At 38.7% G+C, this 16,401-nt stretch overlaps 2 protein-coding genes across 3 annotated transcripts in view; one reads left to right on the forward strand and one right to left on the reverse strand.

Moving 5' to 3' along the window:
- The window catches only part of ect2 (epithelial cell transforming 2), a 30,003-nt gene extending 21,442 nt beyond the window's left edge, over positions 1–8,561 (reverse strand). Inside the window, exons 1-6 of the mRNA XM_087145486.1 lie at positions 8,301–8,561; positions 7,713–7,783; positions 5,989–6,168; positions 3,765–3,966; positions 3,245–3,342; positions 1,135–1,234 (exon numbers count right to left, since the gene is read on the reverse strand). Coding sequence (XP_087001612.1) covers positions 1,135–1,234; positions 3,245–3,342; positions 3,765–3,966; positions 5,989–6,168; positions 7,713–7,783; positions 8,301–8,412 — 763 coding nt within the window. The 5' untranslated portion in view covers positions 8,413–8,561. The remainder of the gene's footprint in view (positions 1–1,134; positions 1,235–3,244; positions 3,343–3,764; positions 3,967–5,988; positions 6,169–7,712; positions 7,784–8,300) is intronic.
- Positions 8,562–8,660: 99 nt separating this feature from the next.
- On the forward strand, positions 8,661–15,578 carry LOC110983229 (pseudouridine-5'-phosphatase-like). 2 transcript variants are annotated; one of them, XM_087145487.1, is made up of 4 exons: positions 8,661–8,773; positions 10,470–10,691; positions 13,142–13,377; positions 13,947–15,578. In XM_087145487.1, the coding sequence occupies exons 2-4, from the start codon at positions 10,559–10,561 to the stop codon at positions 14,133–14,135; spliced, it is 558 nt and encodes a 185-aa protein (XP_087001613.1). In that variant the 5' UTR covers positions 8,661–8,773; positions 10,470–10,558; the 3' UTR covers positions 14,136–15,578. The 2 variants fall into 2 exon arrangements, with proteins under 2 accessions (XP_087001613.1, XP_022098003.1); XM_022242311.2 differs by having other exon boundaries at positions 8,702–8,918.
- Positions 15,579–16,401: the final 823 nt, after the last annotated feature.

Consider the following 16,401-nt stretch of genomic DNA (forward strand, 5'->3'; position numbering starts at 1 on the left):
GAGTACAGACATGTACATTTATCTGTAAATGAGCTCCGTGTACAAGTATGTAGCTCCTCAGAATAACTGAATTGTTGTTGATATAGTTAAAGATCTAGTTGTTCTTAGAATGTTTATCAGCATGACATGTTTGTGAAAAACAGATTAGCCAGGAACACAACACATCATTCCTAATTAGTACGAAGGAAATTTAATGGGAAGTCTTAAGGATATTCCAAGAAATCTATTCATTACCTCTACATGTACTGTATACATGTACATGTATGTATATACCATACTCTTTTATGGTGAAAAATATAACATCGAGATACATGTACATGTATGTAAACTTTAACTGTAACATATACTTTTACTTATCTAGAGTAAAAAGATGTTTGAAAATTCCAAGCAGCACAACGGCAGTATTTTAAGAATGATACATGTACATGTACCAGTATAGCATGTTCTTTGCCACTTACATGTACTGTATTTTAAGAGAACTAGTACTCATGGTGGAAAGAAGTGAAATCCAAACCCAATAAAAATGGTTTGGTGTTGGATCATCAACCTGTTCTCTCCAAAGCATAATCATGCTTAATACAGTAAATTCAATACTTGTGAGCAGTGTTGTAGTACTTGTACTTGAGTACTGTTTTCAGAGTACCCGTGTCTTACTTGTACTCAAATTTCTGAGTACTTGTACTCAAACAACATTTCTTATACTCAAGCTGCAAAATACTCAAAATAAAACAGTACTCAAGCAGATACTCGTTTAATAGTACTCGATAAAAAAATCCTTTAAATCCCAAAACAGCCGCTGAAATACAATTGATCCTTGCAGACTGATATTTGGTATGGTCTGACAAACACAAGGCCTACATGTACACATTTGTTTTGCCAAGGAGCCTAAAATACATGTACTCAGTTTTGGGACTAAATACTGTATAATCTGCAACTTTATCTACATGTATATACTGATTTGGGAATGCTATGACAGATTTTTGCAAAAAAAGTTTGTAGATTCATTGTTCATATTCATTTAAACATTTTGAAGTTGCTCTTTCATCTAATGTTCAGTTTCCCACATCCTGTCAATTTTATAAATGACAGCACAACCATTTATCAAGGTTTGGTTTCCAATCGCCACGTATTTACCTTGTGTCACAGTAACTTCTTCCATGTGTTTTTGCTCATCTGCAGAAAATCCAACAAAGGACAGCACACAGTGGAAGAATGGTGGCATCTTATACTGCAGCTGCAAACAAAGGATCATACATGTACATACCATTATGTATTACATGAAGCAATGTACAGTGTACTTCCTACCATATGTACATGTATATTGCTAAAATGGGCTAACATGCTAATGTTTGAGCCAGAATTTTCATTTTTGCTTTGTACATTCCTGAATAATGACTTACAGTACAGGTCAGAATAATAGCCGACACGCTAACACGATCAGTGAACCTGACCACTGTTCAATACACGCTTTGCGGCTTTACCGTGCACTGCTGGTCCAAAGCACGATAAGGCTGACCCTGGACCTCATTATCTCGGCAGGGCTTGTGACCAACAATGTGTAGTGAACCACTGCACACACAGAGCCATCGCTCCAGCTTCGTGTATTTGTGCAAGTGTTTGTATATGCACATGTACATGTATGTGTACAATGTATACTGCATGGCAGTGTACTGAATAAGGGAAATCACATACGTGTAGTGCTTGGCTGGCAAGATGACCATCTTGAAGTATCAAAATATGTATCACTATCACAGCCATTTTCTTTTGTTTTGGATCTCGAAAGTTGTTCACTCACATCTAGATTACATCTACAAAATGTCAAATTTCAGTGATTAACTGACCAGTAGTCGGACGTGTGTAATTAGCTACTACAAAACTTTTTCCCAAATGTAAGCTTTGAATTTTAAACTCACGGGATCGACTGGAGTGCAGTGACGACGACACTTTTCTAGCTGGTTCTAATGCTAGATCGGTTTTAAGCAATTCCTGATTGCGCGAAAACTTTTTTCACAAATAAACATTAACCATGAAAGAAATCCATTCCTCAGACAGAACTATTATAACCAGCTGATTTTACAATGAAGTATTTCTTATTTTATGGAAATTTAGTTCATGTATCAGAGTTCCAGTAAATAAAAAAAAAAACACCCACTGAACTAGCATAAATTTAACTTGACTTTTTCATTTGCTACCATGCCACATGTGCTGCAACCATTGCTGAGATCATGCCGAGACCAAGCTATCACGAAACTACATTTGTACAACCACCCGAGCGCTTTTATCCCAACCACCAATCATATATCAAAACAAGTGTATAGCATATTCATTTTGAAACAGTGCTAACAAATGCAAAGCTACAGCTCTTACACGTCACACGACACGCATATGAAGTTCAAATGGGCACTACTTTATCCGTTGTGTGCAACTTGTGCATGCACGTCACTAGCCTAGCACTAGCGCTATGCGCTAGTGCAGACCTGACTTTTGTGTGACCCAACCTTTTGTTTCACTACGATCTTTGCCGTTCAGTTTGGTCCTAATATTGTCACAGAGTGATTTTTAGGTAATTTTCCAGCTCAAAGGTCGAAAACTGATGGGAAAAATCCCCACCTCACATTGAAATTATTTTCACGCAATTTTGAACACACTGAGCTCAAGTGTGTATGCTAGGATCGCCGCTGTGGGGGCCATCTTGACTGAAATTTGGCTAGCGGACCGGCAAGGTCAAACCCTGTTTATATTTTGTGAATTTCTAACAAAATAGTTTTCTCTAATTTAGGAAATTAACCAAAAGTGTTGTCAGCATGGCACTTTCATCGATTCTGTATGAACAAACAAAAACGCTTTATCTTTGAAAATGATTTTGTGATGCCTGCTACATACAAGGTAAACTACTGACAACATTTCCATGGAATTTGAAGATAACTTGAGCTGCAGTCAAACTGAATACTTTTCATTGTGGGAAACTAGGAAAATGACTGCTCTGGTCAACAAATGCCTGGCTGTTCTTGGGTTTACGTGTAGCATGTGCATGTTTATACTCAGTAGATCAGATTGCAGTGTCGGCCTTCTCTGTTATGCAGGGGTCAGCGTGTTTTGTGTTTGCAGTTAACTCCTTTCATGTCTGTTTGACTCAATACACGCTGACACGGTAAACGTGTTTGTGTGTCGGCTAAAATTATGACCTGTACCGTACATTTTCTAAAGCCTTGATAACAAGGTACATATAGGATAGAATGCTCACCATGGCTTCTGTAATTGCAGATATCTGTGTATCATGCCTATTTTGCCAGGCTGTGTAAATCCATTCTTTAGTCATGACAGGTGTTCCAAGACTGACTGCTACCTGCGAGTGAGTAATAAGACGTATATAACGTTCATGTAATAAAGATAGTAATGAGCACACATGCCTAACAAAGAATGGACAGCATGAAGACATGCATAAGAATTTACATACATTTTGTACAACTTCAGAACTATGGGATAATGGAAGACATTGAGATGCTTGGTGGTCCCAGATAGTCTGGTCCTTGGTCACAGTTGTGCGTACGCTCAGGACATGTACCATGTACCATGCATGCCTAGTACTGTGTGCCTGCCCAGAGCTGGCAAAAGGTCCAGTATGACTGCCATTATCAAATATCTCATAATTACCCATTGCCCTACGGAGTCCTATTATTCTTCAATATGACAACTGTTACAAGTACATGTCTAGTTTCCAGCCAAAATCCTAGGAAGCACAGCTATTTAGAGGCATATATAACCTACCCTAAATTTATTGCCAGTGGTTGCATTAGCAACCAGGTGAGTGACTTTAGTGCTGAAGTCTCTACGAACACTGCCTCCCATATGATGAACCAACTCAGCAAGACGCTTCAGTTCTTCCTTCTCAACAAAGCCAGTGAAGCAAATAACAAGTTGAGACATGTGACAGCAGTACAAGGGTCGACTAGTAAAGGGCAGAGGCTATGGACAGAACAAGACAGTTATTATTATCCAGGAGTCAATGAAGGGAGTGTGGTAATGGCACAGAGCTACATGTACAGTATATAGACTAAAGTGCTGACTCATGTACAAAATTAATGATGGCTGCTGGGCTCATCCGTGTTTGTGCACAGACCTGTGGAAAACTTGTTTGGCTTTTGTATGACTATATGCATACATGTATTTGCATCTGTATTTTAAAACAAAAGGCCAAAACACAATCAACAAAGCTGATACACAAAACCCTACATGCACAATCAGTAAATGATCATTTAATTTTGCTCTATGTCATGTACAGTATGTATGCAACACGCGAATGCACTGCACAATCAGTGAATGATCCTTTAATTTTGCTCTATGTATGCAACACGCAAATGCACTGTGCATAATTTGGCTGTGACTTTTTAAATTGGATTTAAAATTTTTTTAAATTTCTTCTGATCACTTTATTACCAATATGTAACTAGCATGCATTAGTATAGGTACATGTACATATAGGTACATGTAGGTTACATCTTTGGAAAATAAAAAAATGGAACTGTTGTATAATCATTAAATACACAGATTTCACTTGAAAGGAAGTACAGGTACCGTACATGTAAATAACAGCCTCTGTCAATCTGTAAAGTATTTCTGCCCAGAATGCTGTTATTTTTAAGAAAACAAGAACTTCATTCTCTTTTTCTCACGATGGTTGGCTGACCATCGTTTAATTGATTTATTTTACACATCACACGGCTGAGTTTTGTATGTACATGAACGTGTACATGTAGTGTGTGCAGATGTATGTGAGAGTCCAAACAGGTACGTGTACTGGTAATACTAAAAGTGGCTAAAAACTCACCAGCATAAATTCACCAAATGCAAAGTAAACTAAAACTTGAGGAAACTAAATGTAGGGTATAAAGTAAAGTATAATTTAGACCAGTTTGAAGTTAACTCTTATTTAACAAAAGGATTTCTTCAAGCAAAAGTTGCTCACTCAAAATCATCCTAAAAGCATAATGGTACAGTCCAAACATTGTGGCCGTCTCCGAACTGCATAGCGTGAGGATTTTCATCAACAAAAAGTAAATTTCCAGACGTTAAACCTCCCATGTTTCTAGCTACATATATAATACTCCCACTTTGCCCATAATTATCAATTAGTCAAATCAGAATAGAGTTTTAGACTTCCATTGATGGTCTTGTACAAGTAACATGACAATACTTATTGTATCAGTGTCATAGACAAGAGTCCACTGCATACATGTACAAATGCTTCATTCTTTGATGAAGTTCTTTCCTTGAATCCACAGAGCTACAGTACATGTACGTGTACATTGTTGAACAGATGTATTACTCCGAGGAACTGATTAAGAGCTGTTGAAAACTGCTCTTTTAAAGGGAAAGAGAACCTGTCATGTCTGTTCTCCACCCTGACCCTGCAGGTGTTGTTCGCTTACTGTAACGCCCTGTAGTTCATGGAATTGGCACACGATAAATTAGAGGTTCGTTGAAAATGCTTTTGTGCTTTTCTCAACATTTCTCAAAGCAGTTGCCGTAACTCAAGCATGAAACAAGTCATTGGAATGAAAGCTGTGTAAATCTTATACATGTACCCCATAATCGCCAATCTTGTGAAACTACGGCAAAAAAACCAAACCTTTAAAAGCATGCTTCTTATAAATCTTTGGAAGTCAAAACAAAATAAAAAATGTGCTAATAATGTGTTTGTATAATGTTAAGTGAAGAAGTTTGAGAAAAAATTGACTGATATATGTACATGTACACTACATACATATTTTGTACACACAAGCGGTGCAAGCAAGCTTGTCAATTACAATGTACATCTACATGTAGTACACTCTAAATGTGTACACGCACATCCTTTCTATGTGTACATATACTGTACTTTCACAATGAATATTCCTCAAGCAAGCAAGCATTGTCTTTCTTGTAGTTACCGACACCTACATGTATACACCATGATCACTTTGCAACACTACAATTGTTTAGACAAACCTGTTTATTGGCAGCACATTGATACGTGACAGGAGGTCCCAGTATTTTACAGCCACTGCGTCTTAAGTTCTCAAATGCTTGTCCTTCAAACTCATCCAGAACAAAGATGGTTTCAACTCCAGCTGGCTCCATCACATTCTCTATACCTGTCTCTGATGTCGTAAATGGCAAGCTAAGAGTCTGCAAGGCAATGCAACATGACTCAACAAAATATAACCATATGCAAGTAAATGAATACAGCAAGAATCTGGCCTGCCGGGAAAGCTTGTCTGTTCATTTCACATGCAGATATGAAAGGCAAGTTGGGAAACAAAAGGACCTAAATTACAAGTACATTTTACAAATTTTTTTAAACCAAAAGATAAGTAAATGTGGCAAAACCATGGGTTTGACTTTCTCCAAAAACTACCGGTACAGACACCATAAACTGCAGGAAAAAAATACAAAATAAAATTAGACTTATTGAACTGATTTCACTCACTCTTTGGCAGAAAAAAATTCTCCAAAATTCCCATTGAGGAAATTATTAGACAGGTCAGTATTTCAAAAGCCAAAGTTGAGGTCTCTACTACCCCTATACACGTACATGTACATTTGAAAAAAGAATATTTTCTGCATTGATTTGCACGATTGATTTCATGATTTCTGCATATAAGATTAAACAAGACTAAACAGGTGCATGCCAAACTTTTCTACAAGAGCGCATAATAATTCCATAGTCTGGTGGCATGACTATGAAACAACTGCACTGTACATGTAGATTTAAAGACTAGATGTATACATGTATGTACATATACGGTACATACCATACAATGTACATCATGTACATGAGCATGACTTCCAAAGCCCTGCACAATGGTTAACCTAAAGTGAAGACGCTCTACAAGCTTTGGCAAGAATTTTCAAACTGCAGTCACAAACTCGGCAGTGGACTGGTTTTTATTTGTGTGTACCAATCTGTTATCCTTTTGTTGCATTCTTTCAATACCTGTACCATGTACATGTACTGTACAGTTGTGCAATTATTGCAAAATAACATACTTTTCTAAATTCTTCATTTGTTAAAGCTATCACTGTACATGTACATGTATGTTGGTACTTCCACTATGTCTTTTGTCTATTTGTCGCAATACACAAACCAACATGTGTATTGGCTAAACTTCATTTGCACAATAATTGATACGGCCCGGGTTTCTTTTTGCTCCAGGTCAAAATTATTCATATTAGTCAGTGGTAGCCATACCGGAATGACCAAGTCCTGACCTACATGTAAATCCAATAGAGGATCTGTAGAGAGAGCCGAAGACTGGAGTGATGGCCAGAAGACCATCCAACCTGACCCAGCTGGAGGCTTTCGCCAAGGAAGAGTGGGCCAACATCCCACAGGAGACATGCAGAAAGCTTACAAAGATATAGTGGAAGTACCAACATAATACATGTAGCTTTTATAAATGAACAATTTAGAAAAGTATGTTATTTTGCGAAGGTATGAATAATTTTGAGCACAAATGTACATGTACGTATTTGAATTTATGATCTCTCATACAAAGTGTTGTGGGAATTATACAGTGTACATGTACAAGTACACATACCTTTTTTCACGTCTGTCATGATTACCGGTACCTCTGACATGTGCATATGTACATTTTTCTTGCAATTTTAAGAATGAGACCAGATAACATTAAAAACTTTTTCTTAAATGTTGACAATAATGTAGTACCCACCTGCAAATCTTGCAGAAGCTGCTGATTGTCTACTGTCTTCTCCCCAACCAGGCATACTCTGTACTCACAATCTATATATACGGAATGGAAAAAGCTTATCATGCGAACTGTTTCCTGCACCGTTATCTACAGGTACATGTATATGTACATTGTAGCCAAGGCCCAATAAATTAACCCTAACACTCCTCAGTCCTCCAACAGGTGAAGGATTGAGGGGTGTTAGGGTTAAACTAAGTTAGACCCAGTAATACTGCATTGGTAAACGTCATGAACTGTCGTGTGTGTGGTTCGTCGTCCACCGAGCGAGCGTCCGTGGGACCGCGACAGACATGCATGACATGGTGGACATACATGTAACATGGACGACAAACTACACAACTCTGGCATGTCTGCTGGGACAGTGGGAGTAGTGTTGTTATCATGTTTACGGAGCAAATCTTTTCATGCTTTTGCTTACCCCCCAGACATGCCAGAACTGTGGGGTCTGACGTCCGCCCCGCTCCCACGAACTGGAGTGGGGCAGACGTCGGACCCACAGTTTAGGGGCCGGCCAGTGGGGATACAGTACTAGTTTTTGCTTAGTTTTACCTGCATCTTGGTCTTGAACTGAAGTAACCGACATACTGACTGAAGAACTTGCAGTTACATCGCTTAATTCGTTGGTCATGTTTGCCATGTTTGCAGGAGTAAATGCAGCCATTTTCTAGTCAACGAGCAAAAATATTCCTTAAAATCGTTAATTGCGAAACATGCTGTGTTTTGAAAAGTTTGGCATTTCAGAATTTCGTTGCGGTTTTCGGAAACGACAACGTTAGTCGTTACTGTTTGTCTGGCGAGTAGCTGTACCGTACCAATTCAAAACGGCCGGCGCTCCACTGCATGGCTGAGAAACAAACACTGTGATTGGTCAGCTTGTTAATATTGAAGATGCATTTACCTGGCTGGGACGGGGAACTAGAGCAGAGTGAAGCAACAACTTGGCTGTATATAGTCTGGTGCATTTGCACCTTATTAACGATCGTCTGTTTACCTTACGGCCAGACGTACAGTACAGCGCCGTGGTGAGACTACTAATATCTGAGAGCTGGAGTCAGCCGTGTTGATTAAATTTATGTCCATTTTCTATGTCCACACTGCACGTCAAAATGAGTTCGGAACAATCCCAAATTACACATGTAATATTCGACATGGATGGGCTCTTGCTTGGTAAATTAAACGGGAAAAGATCATGTTACCTGAGCTTGCTAGCATGGCGTGGCAAAGGCCAAAGTGCAGTCAAACTTAAATTCCAGGCAAACATGGCAAAGGACATGACAGATAGATCTAGAGCAATAGGCCTTAGACTTTTTTGAGTTAAATTTAAATAAAATCTGGGATACTGACTTCTTCAAATTCACGTGAACACGTTTTGAATTCTTTTTACAAAAAACACTTGGTATTAACCTCTTGATCCAATTATCTGAGGCAAGTTTTTGTTTTGAGGCCTAGGCCTACAACATGTAAGTTACATGAGACACCCTGCAGTTGCACCAATGCACTGTTTGCAATGTATTAGAGGGGTAGATAGAGGAAAGGAAACCATCCAACCACATGTGTACATGCAAACAGCAAAAAATGAAAACAGAAGAGCTGTGCATTTCATAGTATTAGGCCTATGGGGATTCCTGAAAGTTGATGTACAGACTCCTGAAAGTTTTCTCATAAAGCGTATTATACCAGATACTTGCCAGAGAGACAAGAAACTTGTACATGTAGAGTTGGCTGGTATGGCCATCATTGTGTACGTGTATGGATAGGGTGTTAAAAACTGGTAACTACACGTACATGTGTACATCGGTGGATATTTACATGTATACCTATTGAGCGGTTGATGGCTAATTTAGTGAAATATAAAGAATGAAAAAGATTAAGTCATATATGTTTTATTTTTGTGATACCTTTTTGCCACAGATGCATGCTGATAGGTTAAATATATGTATTTGTACCTTCCTGTAAGAGCAAACAAGAAAAAGTACTATAAAAAACCTGCCGAGTCCATTCAACGAACACAGTATTTTTTACTATTATTGATCCACATTAGGCATGTTAGGTGGCACCAGGATTTGATGGGATGGTTTGGTGTTCTTATTCCTCCATGGTTGCAGGTTTGGCTGCTTGAGCAATAGGTTGTATACTGACAAGCAATCATATTCAGTCTACCTAGGGTTGGTGTATGATTAGGTGATATCTGAAGATTTTAAGAAAATAACATAAATGAAGATCCTGGTTAAAACTGGACTTTTTATGGTTGTCAGGAACCCAGAAGTGCATTTAGCATAATCCAGTGAATTCAAGAAACAATTTTAACTTCAGAAGGACTTGACATGTAAACTTCAGTTTTGGCATGATGTATGCAGGTTGGCGTAGCTTGATATCCTTCAGAATCCCATTCAATAATATAAGGAATAAGTATGTGCTTTGCTGGGCTGAAATGTGTGTTTAAAACCAGCTCAGGAGAATGGACGCTGCGGCTCGGGCATTATCAGCATTCAGTCTCCTGAGCCGATATTTATTCCCATGTATAAATACCTTTTTAGTCAGACAGTTAAAAGAAGTCGACATTGGACGGATTTCCAGTGATTTTATTCTACTTTTTGCCGGATATTTATGAATGTAGGTTTAGTCACAAGTTTCATAGCCTTCATAGGGCATTTGCGTTTCAACACATCCCTCTTGTTCCAATGTTAACTTTATGTGAACTTCCAATTTTTTTTACAGATACAGAAAGACTCTACACTGTTATCTATGAAGAGATTTTCCAAGAGCATGGCATTCCAGAATACACATGGGAACTCAAGCAGAAACTGATGGGACGTAAAGAGATAGAGTCAGCACAAATAGTCATCCGTGAGACAGGAATGAACATAACACCAGAGGAGTGGATCAGGCTTTTGAATCATAAGAGCCAAGAAGTGTTTCCAGCAGCAGAACTTATGCCAGGTCATACATCTCCAAGTTTAGAGCAGACTTTACGTTAATAAAGTAAATAATACAGTAAATAATTACTAACGGGGAGGGCCATAATTAGAAAGTAATTAACCTTGGGTGCAATACAAGATTTTACATAACACTTGACAGAATAGTACACATCATGTTAAATTGCATTGAGAACAAATCTATGTTGTCTTTTTAGACATGTAGAATAATATGTAAACAGGATTGAATTAGCAGCATGGTTTACTGGTGGTAAAAATACTTAGAATGATCAATTAACATATTTACTATTGAGGTTATGTACGTCAGTCATCTTCCTGGTCGGTGCTTTTGTTCCATAGGGATACACATGAGTAGACCTTTTGTGCATATCCCTTATAACAGAAGCACTGACCAGGAAGATGGCTGTTGTGCATAACCCCTGTCATACTTTGGGCCCTTGATCCTATTACTTTCACCTTGTCGGCATACATGTACATGTATGTTTCAAGACTCAAATGATTGAACAGTTTCTATGTGAGGAATAGTCCAGATTCTGGCCAATGCATTTCTTGCCATACATGAAATGCCTCTAGGCCAACTTGAGTTAAGACACCTCTCTTTCTGCTTTGTATCAACGATCGGCAGAATTCTTCCCCGTCATTATCTTTTTCTCCTATTTGCTGATAACACCACGATCATTCACTCTAATTCCACCCTCAAATCCCTTATCTCATCAACTGTTAACAGTGAGCTCATCAAAGTTTCATCTTGGTTCAAATCCAATCAACTGTCCCTGAATCCCAACAAAACTAAATGTATCTTCTTCCGTAAATCCAGTTCTTTTCCCTCTGTATTGCCTCCTGTCTACATTGATAATATCCCTGTCTCTATTGTCAATTCGACTAAATTTTCTGAGAGTGATCTTAAACAACAAACTCTGCTGGAATGATCACATTTCTTCAATCTCAAAAATTATTTCTGGTAACACAGGCGTTCTGTCCAAACTTCACGCTTTTCTTCCACCATCTGCTTTAGTATCCCTTTATAATGCACTCATCCTACCTAACTTAAGCTATTGTAGTATTGTTTGGGGCACACTCAAGCAACGCTTAACTTCACAAACCATTCGGATTTGCACCCTTTCAGGACCACTAGACTATACACCACCGCTATTTGCTTCACTGCACACTCTCACACTCAAGGATATTAACAAACTGCAAATTGATGTTTCATGTACAAGTATATGCACAATCTTTTGCCCTAATGCATTGTCCTCTTATTTCACCTCAATAACTCACATCCATGATCATGATACTAGATTACGCCCCAACCTTTTTTTTCCACGTACACGCACAACTTACTCTCTTAACACCCTTAGATTTCATGGACCAGGTCTTTGGAATAATATCAATAATAGTATTAAATCGCAGACCTCTCTGGCTTGGTTTAAAAGCTCCTTCAAACAGTACCTTGTCTCCCGTTATCTAGAATAGCTTCTTCTATATTCAATCATACCATTTTTGTCATGAGCAATCTATGGTGCCTCACTTAATTTCATTTTTCCCATCGCAGGTAAGATTTAAGTCTCTGTCTTTAAACTGTAATGTCTGTTGTTTTGTCCCATCCGATTGTCCCGTTTTGTCCTGGTTTTTTCAAGGCATGTGTGCAAGACCTAGTCTTTCTGATAATGCCTCCATTATGGCCATACAGCTTCTTCTTGTTTGCTTTATTTTTTCGCATCTTTACTCCTTGAATTTATTTTGTTGTCATAATTTCCTATATGTATATTCGTCATATCCCATACATGGTATTATGAAAATTAATGTTGTTGAATTGAATGTGACTGACAACAATCATCCAGATGCATGAAATCTTTCTGTGAAAGATTGCCGAAACTGCTGTCAATGTCCTTGTGAATATCCCAGGGGATGTTGAATGCCCAAGTGGTACAGCTAGGGCAGTGTATCAAGTCATAAGAAAATTGCATAGCACTGACAGAGCTGTGGATACATGTACATTTCAGCTCAAGTGATGAACATAACATATTGGAGTGTTTGCATTTGTTGTTGCAATGGATACTCAGTTGCCTGTAGTGTTGGTATGAAATGCATTACTCCCAGACTTGTGCAATATCTGGGATAATTGCAAATCATGAAGTTTATTTGAAGAAATCATCAACACTGAAGGTGTTGGAAATGTACATTGATGGAGTAAAAAATAGAGAATGTTACACATAACTTTGACCACCTTTTGTTGACAAGGTCCTAGTTATGAAGGTTATGAAGGTCAAATAAGTAGTCAATATTGTGAAACTGACCTTAAAATTTTGTGATCTTTTGTGTGAAAGTTTTAAGGATAATGATACAGGAATTTATAAGAAGTATGGCAAGTCAGGAAAAAACATTTTTGTGAAAGTTCAAACTCTGAACATAGACGACATTCTTTAATGTTTTCTTTTGTTTTGAATATTGCAGGAGCAGAGAAACTTGTTTGCCATCTCTTCAAGCATAAAATTCCCATTGCCGTGGCAACTGGCTCCCCAAGTGCACTGTTTGAACTCAAGACCAAGAGGCATAGTGACTTCTTCAAGTTGTTTCATCATATAGTGTGCACTGGAGATGATCCAGAGGTCAAACATGGCAAGCCTGCACCAGACCCCTACTTGGTAGCATTACATAGGTTTGGGGGAGATATACCGCCCACTGACAAAGTAAGTGCTTGGAAAAACATGTTAGCTGCAATTTCCTGTGGATGGACAAAGAATACATGTAGGGAGAGAGCATGTCAAGTACTGTATGTGACAGAGCTAATGTGATGAACCAGTACTGCAGTGGCTGATAATGAGTCCTAATGATCAATCTCACATCACCAAATACATGTATACAAATATTGTTTTGGTTGGGTTTTCCATTTTTTTTGGGGGGGGGGGAATGATCCTTTCGTGGGAATGCAACACCTGATGCTCAGGCCCATGTGTTTGGCACAGGCCACCAGCTTTTGTTGAAGTGCACGCCCTTACATGCATCCATAGTGGAAACAGTTTCCACCAACATCCTTCCTCTTTGTTGGGGAAGGAATACTTGCAGGGTAGATACATGTAGTTTTGCTCCATAAAAGTGAGAGATTTTCATAGAAGGAAAACCATTGAACATAACTATTCCTTCACCCGTGACCCACTGTACCACTGCATGAACAAATGGGTGGAATTCTTTCTGTAGAAAGGCCTTATTGTTTCACGAATGCATGATTGTAGGTTTAAGTGATGTTTTTATTTTGCAGGTTCTTGTGTTTGAAGATGCAATCAATGGTGTATTATCTGCACATGCAGCTGGTATGAAAGTCATCCTTGTTCCTGATCCCAGGTTAGATCAGACAAAGGCCAAAGATGCCAACTTGATCCTGTCTTCATTAAAGGACTTTGTGCCTGAGGACTGGGGATTGCCACCATACAGTTCTGCTGTTTGTTGATATCCATTCCCAATGGTAGAAACCAACGCTCAATCTTTCAGTTGTGATCATGGATGGAACCTTTTTATGCAACAACTTATTCATTAATCTTTCTTTTTATATAGGTTGTGCACGGCAGCCATTTTTCTGATACGAGCTTTCGCTCCACAGGGATACACACGAGTAGACCTTTTGTGCTATCCCTCCGTAACAAAAGCAGTTACTGGAAAGATGGCTTCCATGTACATGCATAATCTCTATGTAAGCTAATTTAAGCAGGCTTGTGTACGCATAACTCTGAGGTATCAAATGGGTGATATGAAACTATGCTGTCTTTGTACAGTTTCTTCTGGATTAGGAGACCACAAGGTGTGGCAGAATATGGGGGATGATAACATTGTAGGGGACCCATGGAAGTGCCCACAGTGTATCATCAGTATATTATCTTCCTACATGTATGAAGTAGCCCCAGCCAGGGCAGACAGGTAGCCTGATAGACTGCTGAAACTTGGAACAATACTACCTCATTATATAAATTTTCTTCATTTTTAGTTTTGACTACACATGCAAAAACATATGTTTAATCTTTAGATGGTTCAGGGCTCACAACATCTGAACATTCCTAAGTCCATCTCAGCTTCCCAGGGCCGATACTAGCCTGATGCTGCCATATCAGGCACAAATGGCTAAATATAATAACCATATCTGCCCTAAAGTTACAGGTACCCATTTACTCCTTGGTGGAGAGAGGCACATGGGGCGACTTTCAAAAGATCACGTTGCCACCCGCAGCTGGATTTGAACCCCTGACCCAATGATCAAAAGCTACAAACTCTAACCACTAGGCCACATCCCCCAAAGAGATACCAGTACTAGAAGATTTCTGTGGACATCTCAACAAAAGTAGTACTTTTGAATTTAATTTCTACAACTAAGTTTAGTTGTTGACAATTTCATTAAATGACAGTTTTGGTAAAGTATTGTTCTGCAGTAAAGCTGCTGTTCGCCTTTGGATCATCTGATAGTGTGGAATAACAAAACAATTGTCGCCTGCTGATGGGATCCATGGATTTTGTACATCCTTGGAGGCAAATGGCACCCTTGGCTTCGCGTTTTTGGTGGTAGTTATCTGGTTACATGTATATCCTCGTGTACAAAACACCATGGACCCCACCAGGCATCAACTGTATGCTAAAAGCTTTGCATGGTGAACAGTTATTGCAAATTGGTTTTGAAAAGAGTTAGTGTGAAAGTGTTTGAATAATGAGAATGGTAGTCTCTGTATGCCTACATGAGACACACCAGTGTCACCTGAAGAATGTGCCTTTCCTTTACACCAAAACTTTTAGACATACTTGACAATATACCCCTGTGAGGTGTATAATTTGATACAAAAAAGTCTGACCATTACAAGATTCTAATTTTGAGCTGAATCAATAAAGATCTTTTCTGAGAATTATTGTACCAATTTCTCAACTTTCTCAATTCATTGATAGGTTATTGTACTCACTCCCTTGATAGTGGGGTCCACTCTGTGAAGAGATACGCCTCCTTTGCATGGTTTGTGTCCATACCATTGGGTGACATTGGGTCACTTAACCGGAGTTTGTACAAGCATTAGCAGCTGTTCCATGTAGGTCTTGTTGCTGACCTTCCTCAACAACTGGTACCTCTGACTAGGCCTCATAATGCTTCATATTGGAAGTAATCTGGGTTCATTCCCAAGTCTTTTGGTTTCAATTTGCTCCAGGATGTCTCTTAAATGTACATATAATTTAGTCTGAAACTAGAAAGTACCGAGTGCTAACTGAATGAAAATCAGGTCGAGCCCCGATGGCCAGAAGTATCACACTTATGAGCATTTTAATCATGACCACCAAGCAGCATATCCCTTGCGCAGCTGAGCATTTGTAACCCACTCTGCGAAGTGTAATAAGTCGCGCAATGCCCAAACATGTTATGGCCTGTTCTATTTGGAGAGGGCAACATTTCTTCAAAACGTGATTTTGTGATTTTTCCTTTAACAGCTTCTATAACATTTACATTTTCAGAATTTGTGACTACAAACATCGATACTGGTGAATAAAGATGAAAAATTAATCATTCAGAAGGAAATCCTGCAAAACATTACGTTTCCAAGTGCCACACTTCCTGAGCTTTTTCTCGAAAAGTGCTTTTACTGAATCCAAAATGTGGATATACAAATGTCTATATATCTCCAGAATGCAGTGCACTACAGGGGTCATTCATGTATCAAATTGCAGCTTACGATGTACAAAATCCAGCC

Source organism: Acanthaster planci, linkage group LG14 (genome assembly GCF_054643075.1).
Source record: "Acanthaster planci isolate LZ-2023a linkage group LG14, COTS_SCS, whole genome shotgun sequence".
NCBI classification, from domain to species: Eukaryota; Metazoa; Echinodermata; class Asteroidea; order Valvatida; family Acanthasteridae; genus Acanthaster; species Acanthaster planci.